This window comes from Cygnus olor, chromosome 7 (assembly GCF_009769625.2).
Source record: "Cygnus olor isolate bCygOlo1 chromosome 7, bCygOlo1.pri.v2, whole genome shotgun sequence".
In the NCBI taxonomy this organism is placed as follows: domain Eukaryota; kingdom Metazoa; phylum Chordata; class Aves; order Anseriformes; family Anatidae; genus Cygnus; species Cygnus olor.
In genome coordinates, this window is record NC_049175.1 from 993,182 (window position 1) to 1,006,623 (window position 13,442).

The 13,442-nt window shown below is 42.4% G+C and overlaps 1 protein-coding gene across 6 annotated transcripts in view; it reads left to right on the plus strand.

Annotated features, from left to right (window-relative positions):
* ADK (adenosine kinase) overlaps positions 1 to 13,442 on the plus strand; it is a 292,330-nt gene that overhangs the window by 6,239 nt on the left and 272,649 nt on the right. For 3 of the 6 annotated variants that reach the window (XM_040564503.1, XM_040564498.1, XM_040564501.1), the window contains exons 1-2: positions 2,176 to 2,294; positions 7,809 to 7,883. In XM_040564503.1, coding sequence (XP_040420437.1) covers positions 2,281 to 2,294; positions 7,809 to 7,883 — 89 coding nt within the window. In that variant the 5' untranslated portion in view covers positions 2,176 to 2,280. Of the gene's footprint in view, positions 1 to 2,175; positions 2,295 to 7,808; positions 7,884 to 13,442 lie in introns of those variants that run through there. The other 3 variants (XM_040564497.1, XM_040564502.1, XM_040564500.1) reach the window with 1 other exon arrangement.

Below are 13,442 nucleotides of genomic sequence, written 5' to 3' on the forward strand. Positions count from 1 at the left end.
TGTTAGTACAAGCAAGATGATTGTTCATACACTTAGGAATAGTTGTAAGTTTATAAAGTGCTATTGACAAGTGCTGTTGTGCTAATTCACAAAAGGTTGTTTAATTTTCTAGAAAAACAGCCTTCTCATAGCATCTTGCTGAATTGGTAAAAAGTTAGAAACATTTGATGGTACCTCATTTGGACTCTGTAGCTTAATATTCATAATATGCAGTTGTTATATGGTAGACATTACTACAAATATAGGTAATGTATTATATCTATTTTCCTGTATATATTCTTTCTTATGTGCTTGTTAAAGCCAGGTAATTATTTGTGAGGGATGCTACTTGTTGATTTTTTTAACATGTATTTATTATTGAAAATGTTGCGATAGGACTAACAAGACACAAGCTTTGTTACTGCTTTGTTACTGCTATTGTTATATTTGTCTACATGACAGGATTTCCCTCCACCCCCTCATTTTCAGTTACAAAACAGAGGTTTGGCTGTTAGGCACTAAAATTGTTAAAATAAGAGTAATTAATCGTTCAGAACGGATCGGAGGTTACAGCCATTGTGTGTCCAAATACAGTATTTAAAGTCCTATTTCAGGATTTGGGAACCTGTTGTATTGTGTGTTGCAAGCTTTTGTTTAAGTGATGGGATGTGTTTGCCACTCCCCTTAATTTGACTTTTTAAGACCCCTGACCAACTTTAATAACCAGAATTTTGTGAGTGATAATTCATTTTGAGTGTCCAGTTGGGAAATCCAAGGAAATCTGTCCAACCTCAGGTATTAAATGTAAATATTCCTGTTATCTTCTAATGATGCCGTAGGTCCTTAAGCATCATGAACATCTGAAATTTTGACCTCTTATGACACACCTGAAAATCAGCAAATTCTTGAATTGTCAGGCTTTAATTTTTCAGAGTACGATATTCCCATTTTGTAGATGAAGAGGCTAAGGCTAATAATAAACACATCATTTAGAAGTTTAGAGGTAATATAGCCTTACTTAACAGAACAACGTAGGATTCGCTTTTGGCAAAAACAACCCTTTCTGACATGAGTTTCATGAATCAGTGCTTCTGGTGCTGGTAAGTTAATAAAACAAGTGCCAAATCTGCATGGGGAAGCAGTAATCTGGCAGCCAAGTGAAGAGCAAGTGGGCAGGAAGACAGGAAGAGAGAAAAACACCAACCTGGCTTTGCCGATGCTTTCCATCCGTGGCCTGGCAGCTCTCTTTGGATGTCACACGCTTCGGGATGAGGTAAGAAGGTGAAGGGCTCGGACGGTGGCAACCAGGCCCGCATCTCATCAGCATCTCCGCTTGGCCTCAGGCAGGTTGGGAAGACAGAGCCACGCCTGGTAGCTGCATGTGGCAGGTGGCTGCCAGGTGCTGTGGCAACCTGTGAGTACAATAACCTCACATCTGGAGATGAGGAGACCCTGCACCTGCGTGGCTGGCCGGCTGTGCTCCAGCACCTGGCCTGGCAGAGACCCGCGGGTGCCGTGTCAGTGACAGCTGATGAGGAAGGCTTCGAGAAGGTCGCCTGAGGCCTCACTAAGGTCGTACCCAGCACGTGCAAATAAAAGGCGTGAAAATGCATCCTTGTACGGTGTGTGAAAATGGCATGTGGGGGGCTTTGCTCTGCTGGGGAGGATGGCTTGTACTGGAACAACACTGGGGCAGTGGGCAGATGCCCGGGATGGTGAGATTGGGGAGGGCAGGGGGGCTGTGGGGTGGCCACAGTGGGGGGAACCTGAGGGGTAGTGGGGTCCCCACAGGAGCACAGCCGTTGTCACGGTGCCCTGACAGTGCCTGGGGCCGCGCTGGCCATCTTTGCTGAGGGCACTATAACTGGGGCCCAGCACCTGAGTGCTGCCTCCAGCTCGTTTCCCTAACTTATCGCGGGGGGGCCGTGACTCCCGCCTCGGGCAGGGCACGGAGGCAGCGGCCCCACGAGGGCCGGGCGAGGCGCTGCTCGCTGCCCGCATCAAAGATGGCGGCCGGGGAGCCCGGGGCGCCAGGCAGGCCACGCCGCCGCCCGGTACCGCGCGCGTCCGAGCCGGGGCGCGAGGCCGGCGGCCGCCCGCACCGCCGGGCTCCCCGCTGCCCTCCGCCGCCGCGGGACCGCCCCCGGCCGCCGCCCGGCCAATGGCGGAGCGCGCGGGCGGGCGGGGCGGGGCGGCGGCGCGCAAGTGGCTCGGGCGGGCCGTGGCCGGCGGCTCAGTCACGGCCGAGCCAGCGGGCGCGGGCGCCGGGCAGCGGGCGGGGAGGCGACGCCGCGGGGCGCCATGCCGACCCTCAGGTAACGCCGAGCCCCGGCGCGGCTCCCCGGGGAAGGAAGGGGCGGCGGGGCGGGCGCCGTGTCCCTCCCTCCGCCCGCGGTTTCCCTCTGCCCCCGCGCGTGCGGGGGAGCCCCGCTCCGCTCCGGGCTGTGCTGCGCCCGGGGCCAGCCCAAGAGGCGACGGTCCCCGGGCACGCCGAGCTCCCCGCAGAGGTGGGCGAGCGCCGGCCTCGCCACCCGGCTGTCGCCGCCCGCAGCCCCGGCTCGGTGCCCGGGAGCTCCAGGTGCCGAGCGGCGGGGGCGCGGCGAGGCGCGGTGCTGCCGGCCGGCCGCTGGGGCCGCGGTTCTGTCACGTCGTCGGGGCGAGGCGTCTGTGAGATCCGTGCCTAGAGGTGCGCTGAGATGAGCGACCGTGGCAAGTCCTACCGAAAACTCCGAGCGGGCAGGTGTCGTGAGGCGGGAGCCTCCTCACGCAGGTGCCCCCATCCCGCAGCCCCCGGCCCGTTACCGCTGGGGACGGCCCGCCTGGCCCCTGCCCAGCCTCACAGCTCCGCGGGGCTGGGACCTGGCGGGTGCTGCGGGCGCGCTCACCCGCTGGGCTGTGTGAGGGGCTCCCTGCTGCTGGAACGGCTTTGTGTCGCTGTGACAGCTCTGCCTCCCTAAGGCCAAGGCTTTAGGCTTGGTTTGTGAGAACCTGTCAGTGTATCGCTATGGAAGACCACAAAAGTTTCATGACAGATGCCATCTTCACTGAAGATGCTCCAGTAAGTCAGCATGTAGGTGGGCAGCTCCTTTACCATGTACTGCCTTTACTTAAGACCTAAACAGGACAGCATGAGAGCAGTCGGGCAGGCCACTGGCATGTTCGGGCTCAGTACGCTGAGGTGGCTGGCTGGTGATGTGGGGGAAATTGTCTGGACTCAGGAATCACACAGTAACAGCTCTGAAGTGGTTTTAGTGTCAGAGGGCCAGCAGCAAACACCGTATAACTCACTTATAATTATGTTGCATAGGGAAGCACGATGAGGGAAGAATGCTGTTAGTCAAAAGCTTCTAGCTATTCAAGTGCGGTTGATGTGGTGCTGTTGCTGCTTGGTTTCATCTACCTGTGTAAGGGATCTTTGACAAATTCAGACCTTGTGTTACGTAAGGTTTGACTATGTTCCTTTGCGACTGAAGTACGTATGCTTAGAATGCATCTTGTTTGGCGTTACTTAAGGTATGATCATGCCCTATAGGTATACCTAAAGTTTCGGGTTTTACAAAATGGTGTCTTACATTTTTAAATGGAAGACTAGGCATACAGCAGGCTGTCATGCATTGAGGTTTTGTCATGCAACTGGGACACCCAAGTTTCCCAATCATGTTTTATTATGGCTTTTTGACTGTAAAGTGAGTCAGCATAAGAATTTTTTTCTGTGTACATTACAGCTGCACAGCAGGATGAGGTTGTTACAGACCAATAAAAAAGGTGGATTTATCAACTTAGCTCCCATTGCTATTTGTTACTATTATGTAGACGAGAATATCTTTGCGACAATTAACAAGAAAAAATGTGAAATGCTTTTTAAGAGGTAATGGGATTTGTTTTTAAGCAAGACAATTCTGTAGCCAAGTGCTCAAACTATTTCTCTATCTGTGTACCAGTGCCCAGTGCTTTTGCTGACATTTTGATGCTGCTGTTCCAATGAAGTGCACAGTAGTTTTCAGATGATAACAGAATTGGAAGATACTTAGACACAGTACTGCCAGTGTTCAGCAGCCAGCTAGAGGCAGAACTTTATCTTTAAAGATGCCCGCAACAGCATAGTGATTATTAATATATGACTAGGATTTCAGACACAGCTTTTCAGATCACTCAGTTATGGTTAGTGTTGTAGATCTCTTTCAAAATGGTTGAAGGGTAGCTCAGTACTGATGGCTTTTTTTGTTTGTTTAGGTTGTTTTGTTTTTATGTTCCACCAGTTTAGTTGCACTCCATTATTTCTGCAAATTGTGATGAGGAGATAGTACTATGTGATAGGCTTTGTCTATTTGTGAAAAATTAGTGGTGATCTCACAAAATGCCGTAATTAGGAGGTGAAGATACATTTAATGGATTACATGGAACTTATAATTAAAACTAACTCTTCATCCAGTCCAGTGGTAAATGACAAACTCATTAAAATACATTACTTCTTGCCAAGCGTTTAGAATGCAAATGCATTCTAAGCCTTCTAATGCATCTAAGCTTTCTGTCAAGCAAGCTGGCATTGTTTCTGTGGTTTTGTCTACGATGCGGATGGCATATTTCTGTGTCCGAACAAGTCTTAGATTTGTATCAACATCTTATTTTTGTATATGTACTGTATGCATATGCCTATTGCATATGCATATATATATATACACACCCACACATTGGCACTGATATAGTCAGATTGTATGTCATTAATTTTTGCAGGTGGAGGGCTTGTCACTTGTTTCTTGAAGAGATAAATGTTGTTTTGCAATAGGTTAGTCAAGTTAGACAGGAACATCCTTATGGAATGAGTAGATACCATCACTTGCGTGCAAGAGACGGGACTGGATGGAGTCAAGGAGGCTGTGGTGTGCATAAGCGTTTGTTCCACGTCTGGTGCAGAGGAGTATTACTCAAATAACCAGCGTATTGTGAAATCTAACATTTGAGCAATCTATTGCTGCTTCCTTGCTATCTTATATCATGTTGGTTGCAAATAATCTGTGAAGCTTTAATCAGTCCAGGTGTCCAGTGTGGCTGAGGAGCAAACACAAGGCCAGTAAGGTTCACATCTAGTGCTGAAAGCATTAAACTCGGTGAGAATGTAACGTTCCAGCATCTCCGATGCTTGCTTTGGTGATTCGTAAACTTGGTGTCCTACAGGATCCTAAATTTATGTTTATGTATGTGTTTTTGCTCTATAAAGTCAGCTATTGTATGTGTGACATTCTTTTCTTACTGTCGGCACAGAGGGGTGCGTTACAGCTGAGTAACTCCCTACCTCATCTGATGCCTCAAAAGAAACAGCAGTGTAACAGAGCAGCTAATTTGCAGCCCTTCAAGCAGGGAAGGGTGATTTGCAGTGTGCTGAAGTGTAACTTGCACACTACTGAAATGTAGTGTTCAATTAATCACGTTGAATGTGCTAAGGGTTTACACTGCGAGGTCTTAAACAGTAGAAACACTGGAGTCTTCATATTGTGGTTTACAAATCTAGTGTTAGAAAATGCTAATCACAATGTTGTCAGCTTTACCTTGTTGAATTTTTTAAATCTGTGGCTTTTATATAAGAGGTTGTTTAGACTCTTTCTACTTAATCCAAGAAGGTGTTTTTACCATACTCCATGTGACATGACTACAGTCTCCAGTACAAATAGAGTGTGTGATTCTTTTTAATTTTTTTTCCCCTTTCCTGTTTGCAAATGGAATGATAGCATGCAGTTTTAAGTATGGGAGTCCTAGTATCTTGGGACTTCCTTAATTCAAACATCTAGCTGAAGTAACTGAAAATGTAGAAATGTCTGTTAATTGAAGATACAAGGCTAGCTATTAATATATATTAGTTCGTGTCTTCAGCTTATTTGCAAAAATAAGTTGTGTTACATCTTCCACACCTCTCGTCTCTTGAAACTTTCCATCCCAGATAGCACCTTACTACACAGCCTCTAGTGTACTTGAGAGGGGATGATTGTAAAAACCAGCGGGAGAAGGAAAATTTGAGGATAGAACAGGACTGTCCTGGATAGACCAGGATAGAACTGGTCCTATGATACTACTGATGAAATACTTTAGTTTTTAAAATGGAAAGAGTGTCCTGTCTAGGGGCTCTGACTGCAATCCCCTTTATCCTTATATCATCTTAACTGGAATCTGTCTTTCCCTCCTCTTTTCTTCTACCTGTGTATAACTTAGCATTATTTTGATCTGCTTTATATATTCTAGTATTTAAAAGAAACAACGCTTTCACACTAGCAAAAATACTTAGTGAGTCTTACAGGTTTTTTACCAAGCAGATGTTGCCTGCTTCAATTATGAGTGAGCTGTATTTCTGGCCCAGTCTTCCACACGAACTTGGCAATACAGTGAACTGGGCTGTGAAGGCCTCTCTTTAAAGCTACAAGAAGAAATAAGCTACGTCAGGCATGGTTTGCTACATCTCTGTCAAGGGTATTAATCATGTTGGCCACTTCTTCATTTCTGGACTTCAGAATTTAACATTTAGCGGAGACTAATATGGCATCCTAAAGAAGAAGAAGTGTGACTGTGTATTTTCGGCAAGCATCGCAAAGTTTGACAGATATTTGTCAGCTAAGGGCCTTTCTTGTTAGCTGTGAGAGGAAGTACGTGAATGAGTTTCCAAGCTCTGTTGGATGCAGTTTGGAAGGTTGTTCCATACCATCTCCCTTTTGCTTGTTCTGTGTTCTGTTTTCTTATCTTGCTGAGTAGGAGTTAACGAAATCCATCATTTAGTGGACAGATGTCGTGTCTGTAAAGCATTTCTCCTGCTCTAAATGGGCCAAAACAATTGGAAACTCACTGGCTTTGAGATTCAGCCAATAGTGTTATTCAGCTTTGAGCATTCAGTTAGCGAAGGCTGCAGTTGCAGTAGTGCTATTTGGGAGATGGAGAGACCTTGAATCTGCTTCCTCTGCTAATACTTAATAGGAACTCGGTAAAGAGGGAGACTTATTTGGTGGTGTTGATACCGATGCTCCCTTTGGTAGGTACAGCAAGTGCTCGCCCTGCCAGCTGTAGGCATCAGGTGTTGGCTTAGCAAGGAATGTGATGGTTTTGAATGTTGTTTTAGGCAGCCTTGGAGAATGGCTGCATTCACTCCTACTTGACATTAGGCTGTGTATCTAATCCTTTGGTATTAGTGCATTATTGCCCAAATGCGTGCTAGTCAGGAAAATGTAATATGTGATTTCTGAATGAGCCTTTGAAAAATAAAATAACAAAAGCCCACTCATTCAGTTGTTGACAGTATCTGATGGCTTGTTTTTATGTGGTGGAAGTCATGGTAATGAATTTCAATTTGATTAAAAAGCAAGAATGAATGTTCTTAGCAGTAGAAGGCTTTGCATTTTGAGATGGCTGACAGTGCAGAATCCATAGGCTCTTAATCTCAGTTGATTAAAATGCACTTAAATTGTAAATTATTGGCCAGTATCAGAGTAAACCCAGCAACTGAGTCTGCTCAGTGAAATTTTTATAAACTGGTTTGATGCTCCCCATACTTAAAATCTGGTATTGTAACCTGAATGCAATTCTTAAAATGACAGAATGTGGTTTTGCATGCTTTATATACTCGTGACTTCTTGTAGTCTGTATATAGATCACAATATTCTTGTAAGGTGGTTCATTCAAATTTGACTCTTGGTCTGTATGCCAGGTAAATGGTCGCTACTACACTGGGCAAAATGCCTATCGTTTTGTTCCTCTGTTGTATTAAAGAAAAACTTTTTCCTCTCTAATAAAAAAGTAAATCTTCAACGTAGTGTACTAAAGTAACTTTAAAATAATTGGTTCTCTTACAGTGAAAATGTCCTGTTTGGCATGGGAAATCCTCTGCTTGATATCTGTGCGGTTGTGGACAAGGACTTCCTTGACAAGTAAGTCTTGATTTCTTTTCTCTCTCTCTCTTTTTTTTTTTTGTCAGTTCTGTCTCCAGAATGATGCCTATAAAGAGGACTAAGTGCTTGTGTAATGCTAAGTTTACACTGACTTCTGAGGGATTTTTGGCTTTTTCTCAAAGAATGTTTATTCTATCAGTCATTTTATTGTTCTGGCCAGATGAAGTTGTGGTGGTAGTGTCAGTGAACAACTTCATTGTTTCAGAACGTGTTTTTAGTATTTGTTTTTTTTCCTACCAATTAAATATTCTGGTCTTTTAGTGTAATCTTTGGTTGGCTTTAATTGGAAGCAATCATTAATGTCAGTGTGATGTAGTTAGCTGTTGTATAAATGTGCTTTTTTTGATACATTGTTACAGCACTCTTTTTCTTTGGTAATGAATTTGGGGGCAAATGACCCATTTCAGTAACAACAAGAAAAGTTATGCATGTGTACTTTAATTTTTAGATTTCATTTCAATTTATCAGTAAAGAACAGGACCACTCTTATCAGGAAGCCCGTTATCTTACTTAAGCCTAGCTGTTATGCTGCCATCCATATAGCCATATCACTGAATTACTGTTTGTATATTCCTGGTAATGTTGAGATTACTCATTCTCAGATCAGTTTATAGAGATGTGGCTCTTCCAGAGTTGTAAAATGTAGTTGTTCTGTTAGATTCTTCAGCATGAACTCAGTTTCTTCCACTTTCTGCTGCTTTGTGTCTCTAGTTTTCAAGTGATGAGTCAGAAAGTTGATTTCATCTTTCAAAGTGCTCTGCTCACTATTCTTTGTTTCATTTTTAAAATGGTTTCTCTAGTCATTCTGTGTTTTTAATGGGAATACCGGATCAGGAGTAAATTTCTAATCACTGAATAAAGAACAGGTGCAGAGTTTGAATATGTATTGTCAGCCACAAATCTTTTGTTATGAAGCTTTAATAAACGCAATAATTTATTTGTTTTGCAGCTGATATTTTTATCACTCAAATTTACATATGCAAATTTGAGTCCTGTCAGACAAGTTAAACTATCTCCTGGAACATCATCTACTTTGTGAGAATTTCTTTACTGCCAAAATGCCTCTGTGGAGCATTGAATTATTTAAAGCAATAAGCAGTCCTCCAGCAGTTTCACAGGGGACCTGCAGATAGTGTGATAGCTCTGCTAATAACCTGGAAACTGGGAAGCTTGTCTACACTCTTCTTACATACCTGACTTTTCTTCTAGCTTCCTGTTTGTCAGTGTGTGTGCATAGTTGTCCACTTAAAAAATGGACAAGCACACTTTTACTCCAAGTCCAACTGTGTTTGCAGTACTTCCTGAAATAGGAATCAAATCCCATGCATCCTCAGCCTGTGAGGGGAGATGAAGTAGCAAACCTAGTTATTTTAGAAGTCCTAGAATTAAGTTTTTCAAATACTTCAGGGAGGTGAAAGAACACGAGTGTTTCGGGACTGCAAAGCACTTGACAGACACTGTTGATCATACAAGCCAAATTTCTGTTTTTCCTTGTTGAAGAAGGCATGCAGCCATCTCTAGCCCCCTAAGGTTAGCTCTTGGTGTCTTGGCAACAATTGATCGCTTCTGGAGTCTCTTACCTCTTCAGCTAGATGAACGTTTCAATGGGACCATAAGCCAGCTGGGCTATGACTTGAGAGTATGAAAAGAGGCTGTTCTGTTTCTCTCAGTCTGCTCTCCTCTCTTGTAAAACCACTCTTTTAAGAGTAAATACCTTTGTTCGGAATAAAGGGCTTGATCTTGCAAGTTTAATCAACGTCTATTGTCAATGAAATAAGAGAATGTTAAAATGAGTCCTGCTAGCCAGATTGTTTTTGTACCTTCTATTAATAAAATGCAAATGGAAACAGTATAAGATTGTGTAGGAAGTCTCAAATAATCCTTTAAACAATATATAAACTGTGTACATGCCATTTTATAAACAAATTTGAGAATAAATACATAATAGCAGTCCTACCACTGGCAGATTCAGAACAACTTCCTGCCATGCAATACTGGCTTGAACAAATGAGCCGTGTTGGAGGGTTGGGTGTATGTTTTTGCCTTGGGTTATTAACATAGCCCTATCACTTTTCTTTCAAAGTTGAATTTTGGTTTAATCTGGACTTGGTCCGAAGTCTTCAGTATCTTGACAATTTTGGAAAGCTTTAAGCCTTTCCTAGACTCTCTATATGAGAGGTGGTCTTAATTTATGTCACAACAGAACTCCACTGTGCCAGTCTGATTTTCAGACCACAGCAGCAGTCTGGCATTACCTGAGCCAGGGAAGTGTTGGCCTCTGTCAGGGAGTTAGGCTTTTTCAATCTCACTTCTTATCTCTGGGGAGACAATCTGAAAAGTTTTAGCAATGTCTGTGGCACTACTGAAAGCTGTTGATATCCAAAACCACTTCAAATTCTGTTCACAGAGCTGAAAAGCAGTCTTGAAGTCCTTGGTGTTTTTTTTCAGAGTATCTGCATGAAAGAAATATCAGAAAGATAGTGTTTTGCATGTCCTTTTAATTTGAATTAACTCAATAACTTTTTTTTCCCCACCCCATTTTTCTGGGATATAGATACTTGCTGAAATAAGAGATTTTATGGGTGGTAGGGGAAAGAAAAAAGGGGAGATGCTTTGTGGGTGAATTGCTCACTGTAGCTATGTTAATCTTGTGAAAGTAACTTTACTAAGAGGTGCTTATTAAAGCTTTCAGTATAATTTGTTTACTAGATTCTACATGTGACATTCAACAGGAATGATTCCTTTACCTATGGAATTTGTAACAGGCATTTAAGTATAACTTCATAGTATTTAATGTCATATAGGTTAAAGCAGACAAATTCTATTTAACCTATGCTCATGCTTTAAAACCACTTTCCAGAGAAACTCAGTACCTTTAACTTTTGGAAATACTCCTATACCCTGCTGTTAGGAGATGGCATTTGTTTCATTGCTCTCTGTAGAAGGAGCAGTGCTCTTAAGCAGATAGGTAATTTTTAACAACTATAGTTGAACTGTTTAGGCTATAGAGATCTGGTCATTATTTGTCACCTCAAGTGCACATCCAGCAGTTGTAAAGCATGTGTTCACAGGATGGGAACCACAGGTGCAGACTTTGCTGCCAGATTTAGGTGAAAAATTTTCACCTTCATTAATGTGTTTAGTTTGACTTTGGGTACCTTGTCAATTCTCTAGGATGTGTTAGCAGGTATTTGTATTGCTTTAAGTCAAGGGCTGTATTATCTGCCCATACAATGCTGAATGTGTGGAAAGTACATAGTAGAAACTTAAAAAAACATAATTGTCCCTGAAGATTTACCTTTTTAAAAAATGTTTGCTATAATGTTCCATTGTTTCAATAATCCTAGTGAAAGATCACTACTAAAAGGTAGGTGTTGTGTTGGCTCATTGGGTAGAGAAACTGAACAGCTGAGGATTTTATTAGCTTCTGGTTTGAGTTGTATCTGTAGAACCCAATTTAGCTTATCTCAGGGTGTGAACATAAAACAGTGTTGATACTGTTGAGCTAAATTGCATCATCTGACTGCTGTTAATTTTTTTAAAAAAACAATGTTTGCTTACAAAAACTTAAGGTAATGATGGCTGTCTTTAAAAGGACCTCTCTGTACTAATGGGACCATAAATTTGGTAGCATGCCTGACAACTTAATTAGAGCTTTTTACAAGCCTGATATTTTTTCCTAGTGCATTTAGTTAAAGGTCTAGTTTCAATGAGGGAAAGATTTTAGTTAAGTTCCATTTGGAAGAAGCTATATGAAAACTCTACCTATGCAAAGACAGAGCTCTGACTAAGGAGTTGTGATGTTTCCAGGGTACACTAAGCTTGATCAATGATTTCAGAAGAGCTTTTAATTACTTACGTACCACTTACATACCTGGAAGAGCTTGTATTTACTTATGTGCTTGTAAATAGTATGGAACATGTTGTTGTTAATGTATCAGGGGTTTTCACTTCTTGTACTTGTTTGTAACTTCAGTTTTTATTATTTTTTTCAGAAAACCCATTTCATTACATGTCAATAGAATACAAACAGTTCTTGAATTAATTGTGTTTTTTAGAATGACCTTGAGACACGAGTGACTGACATGTGCGCAGCTTAGCTATATTTTTCACTTCACACCCAAATAAAAACTTTGCTAAAAAAAAGTTTGGGAGTTGTGTTACAAAGCAAATACTGAAATACTGGAATTTTAAACTGGGTCCTTTTTGCCTCCTCTAACAGCAAACAGGGAACTGTAGGTGAAAGAGCTCTGTGAATGAAGTTGGTCTGTTTTTTACTAGGCAGTAATATTAAATGAAAAGACCCTTGCTGAAGATACCTTTGATAAAGCTGAGTTTCTCACTGAGGAACTAACATCGCTCTAAAACAAGATCTCGCTCTAAAACAAGATCGTGAAAGCTTCTCTTTGGAAGCAGGACTTGCTGTTTGTACTAAAAAAGACTTCATCTTGGTTTCCTAATCAGACACTTAAGATTGCTATTTGTTTAGAGTACAGTAGATAAAAATCATTTACTTGATAATGATGATCTCGTTGCAGGCATTCTTGTTAATTACAGGATAATTAGATGTGATTCTAAGACTGTCTTCTATTCCCATCCTTCTTCTCCAAACCAAAATAGCCAACAGTATAGGAAAGGTACTTTTTTTTTTTTTCTGTTTTGGAAAGTAGTGAAAATTTGATCACTCATGAATTGAAAAATAGAAAAATTCAGTTAAAATTAACAATAATTTGTCATTTTTTTTTACTGTAGGTTAAGTTAATTTGTAATGGAATTGTCTCAAAAGACAAATTTTTAATGATAGCAGTCTTTAAGTTGTTGTCATACCTTTTTAAAAAAACAAACTTGTTAAAATTAGATTTTTAAGGAAATTGTAATGCACATTGCTACTTGACTGGTCATGCTTCATTCAGGTCAGGCAGCACACAGTCTTGTCAGCTTTTCTTCTCCCGTTGTGTATATTGGGATGAGATGGATTCTGTCCTTTCTTCTCCCGTTGTGTATATTGGGATGAGATGGATTCTGTCCTTCCATTCTTGAAATGAAATGTGTTGAACACTTCTTTTTTCATAACTTAGTATTTCATCAGGCTGCTCCTGAACAATGTATGAATACCACATCAGTGTTAGCACTACTGTAGTCTGTGCTGTGAGGTACTCGGCTGCTGCCGGTCCCTGCTGCCGTTGTGGTGCCGGGCCTGGCGTCCCCACCTCCAGGCCTGCTCTGGCTGGGCTTGGCCTCCCTCCTGCTGCCTGGCACCTCTGGTTTCTGCTGTAGCCGCAGGGACAGGGTGGAGGCAGCCTGTGCTCCCCTTAATTGCTACTGTTCTTGTTTACCCCTGGCTGAGGGCTGGAGAAGGGTAAACCTGCTGTTGGAAACTTATTTGGCTTTATTTTTGGTGGGGTGGAACTTGGAGTATTCCAGGTTACTGGAGAAAGACCAAGTCTGCATTGCAGACAAGATGTTGTGAAGCCAGAAGTTCCCTATTGAGTTCAGATTAAATGCAGAGCTGGGGACAAAGATCTTCATTTCACAAAC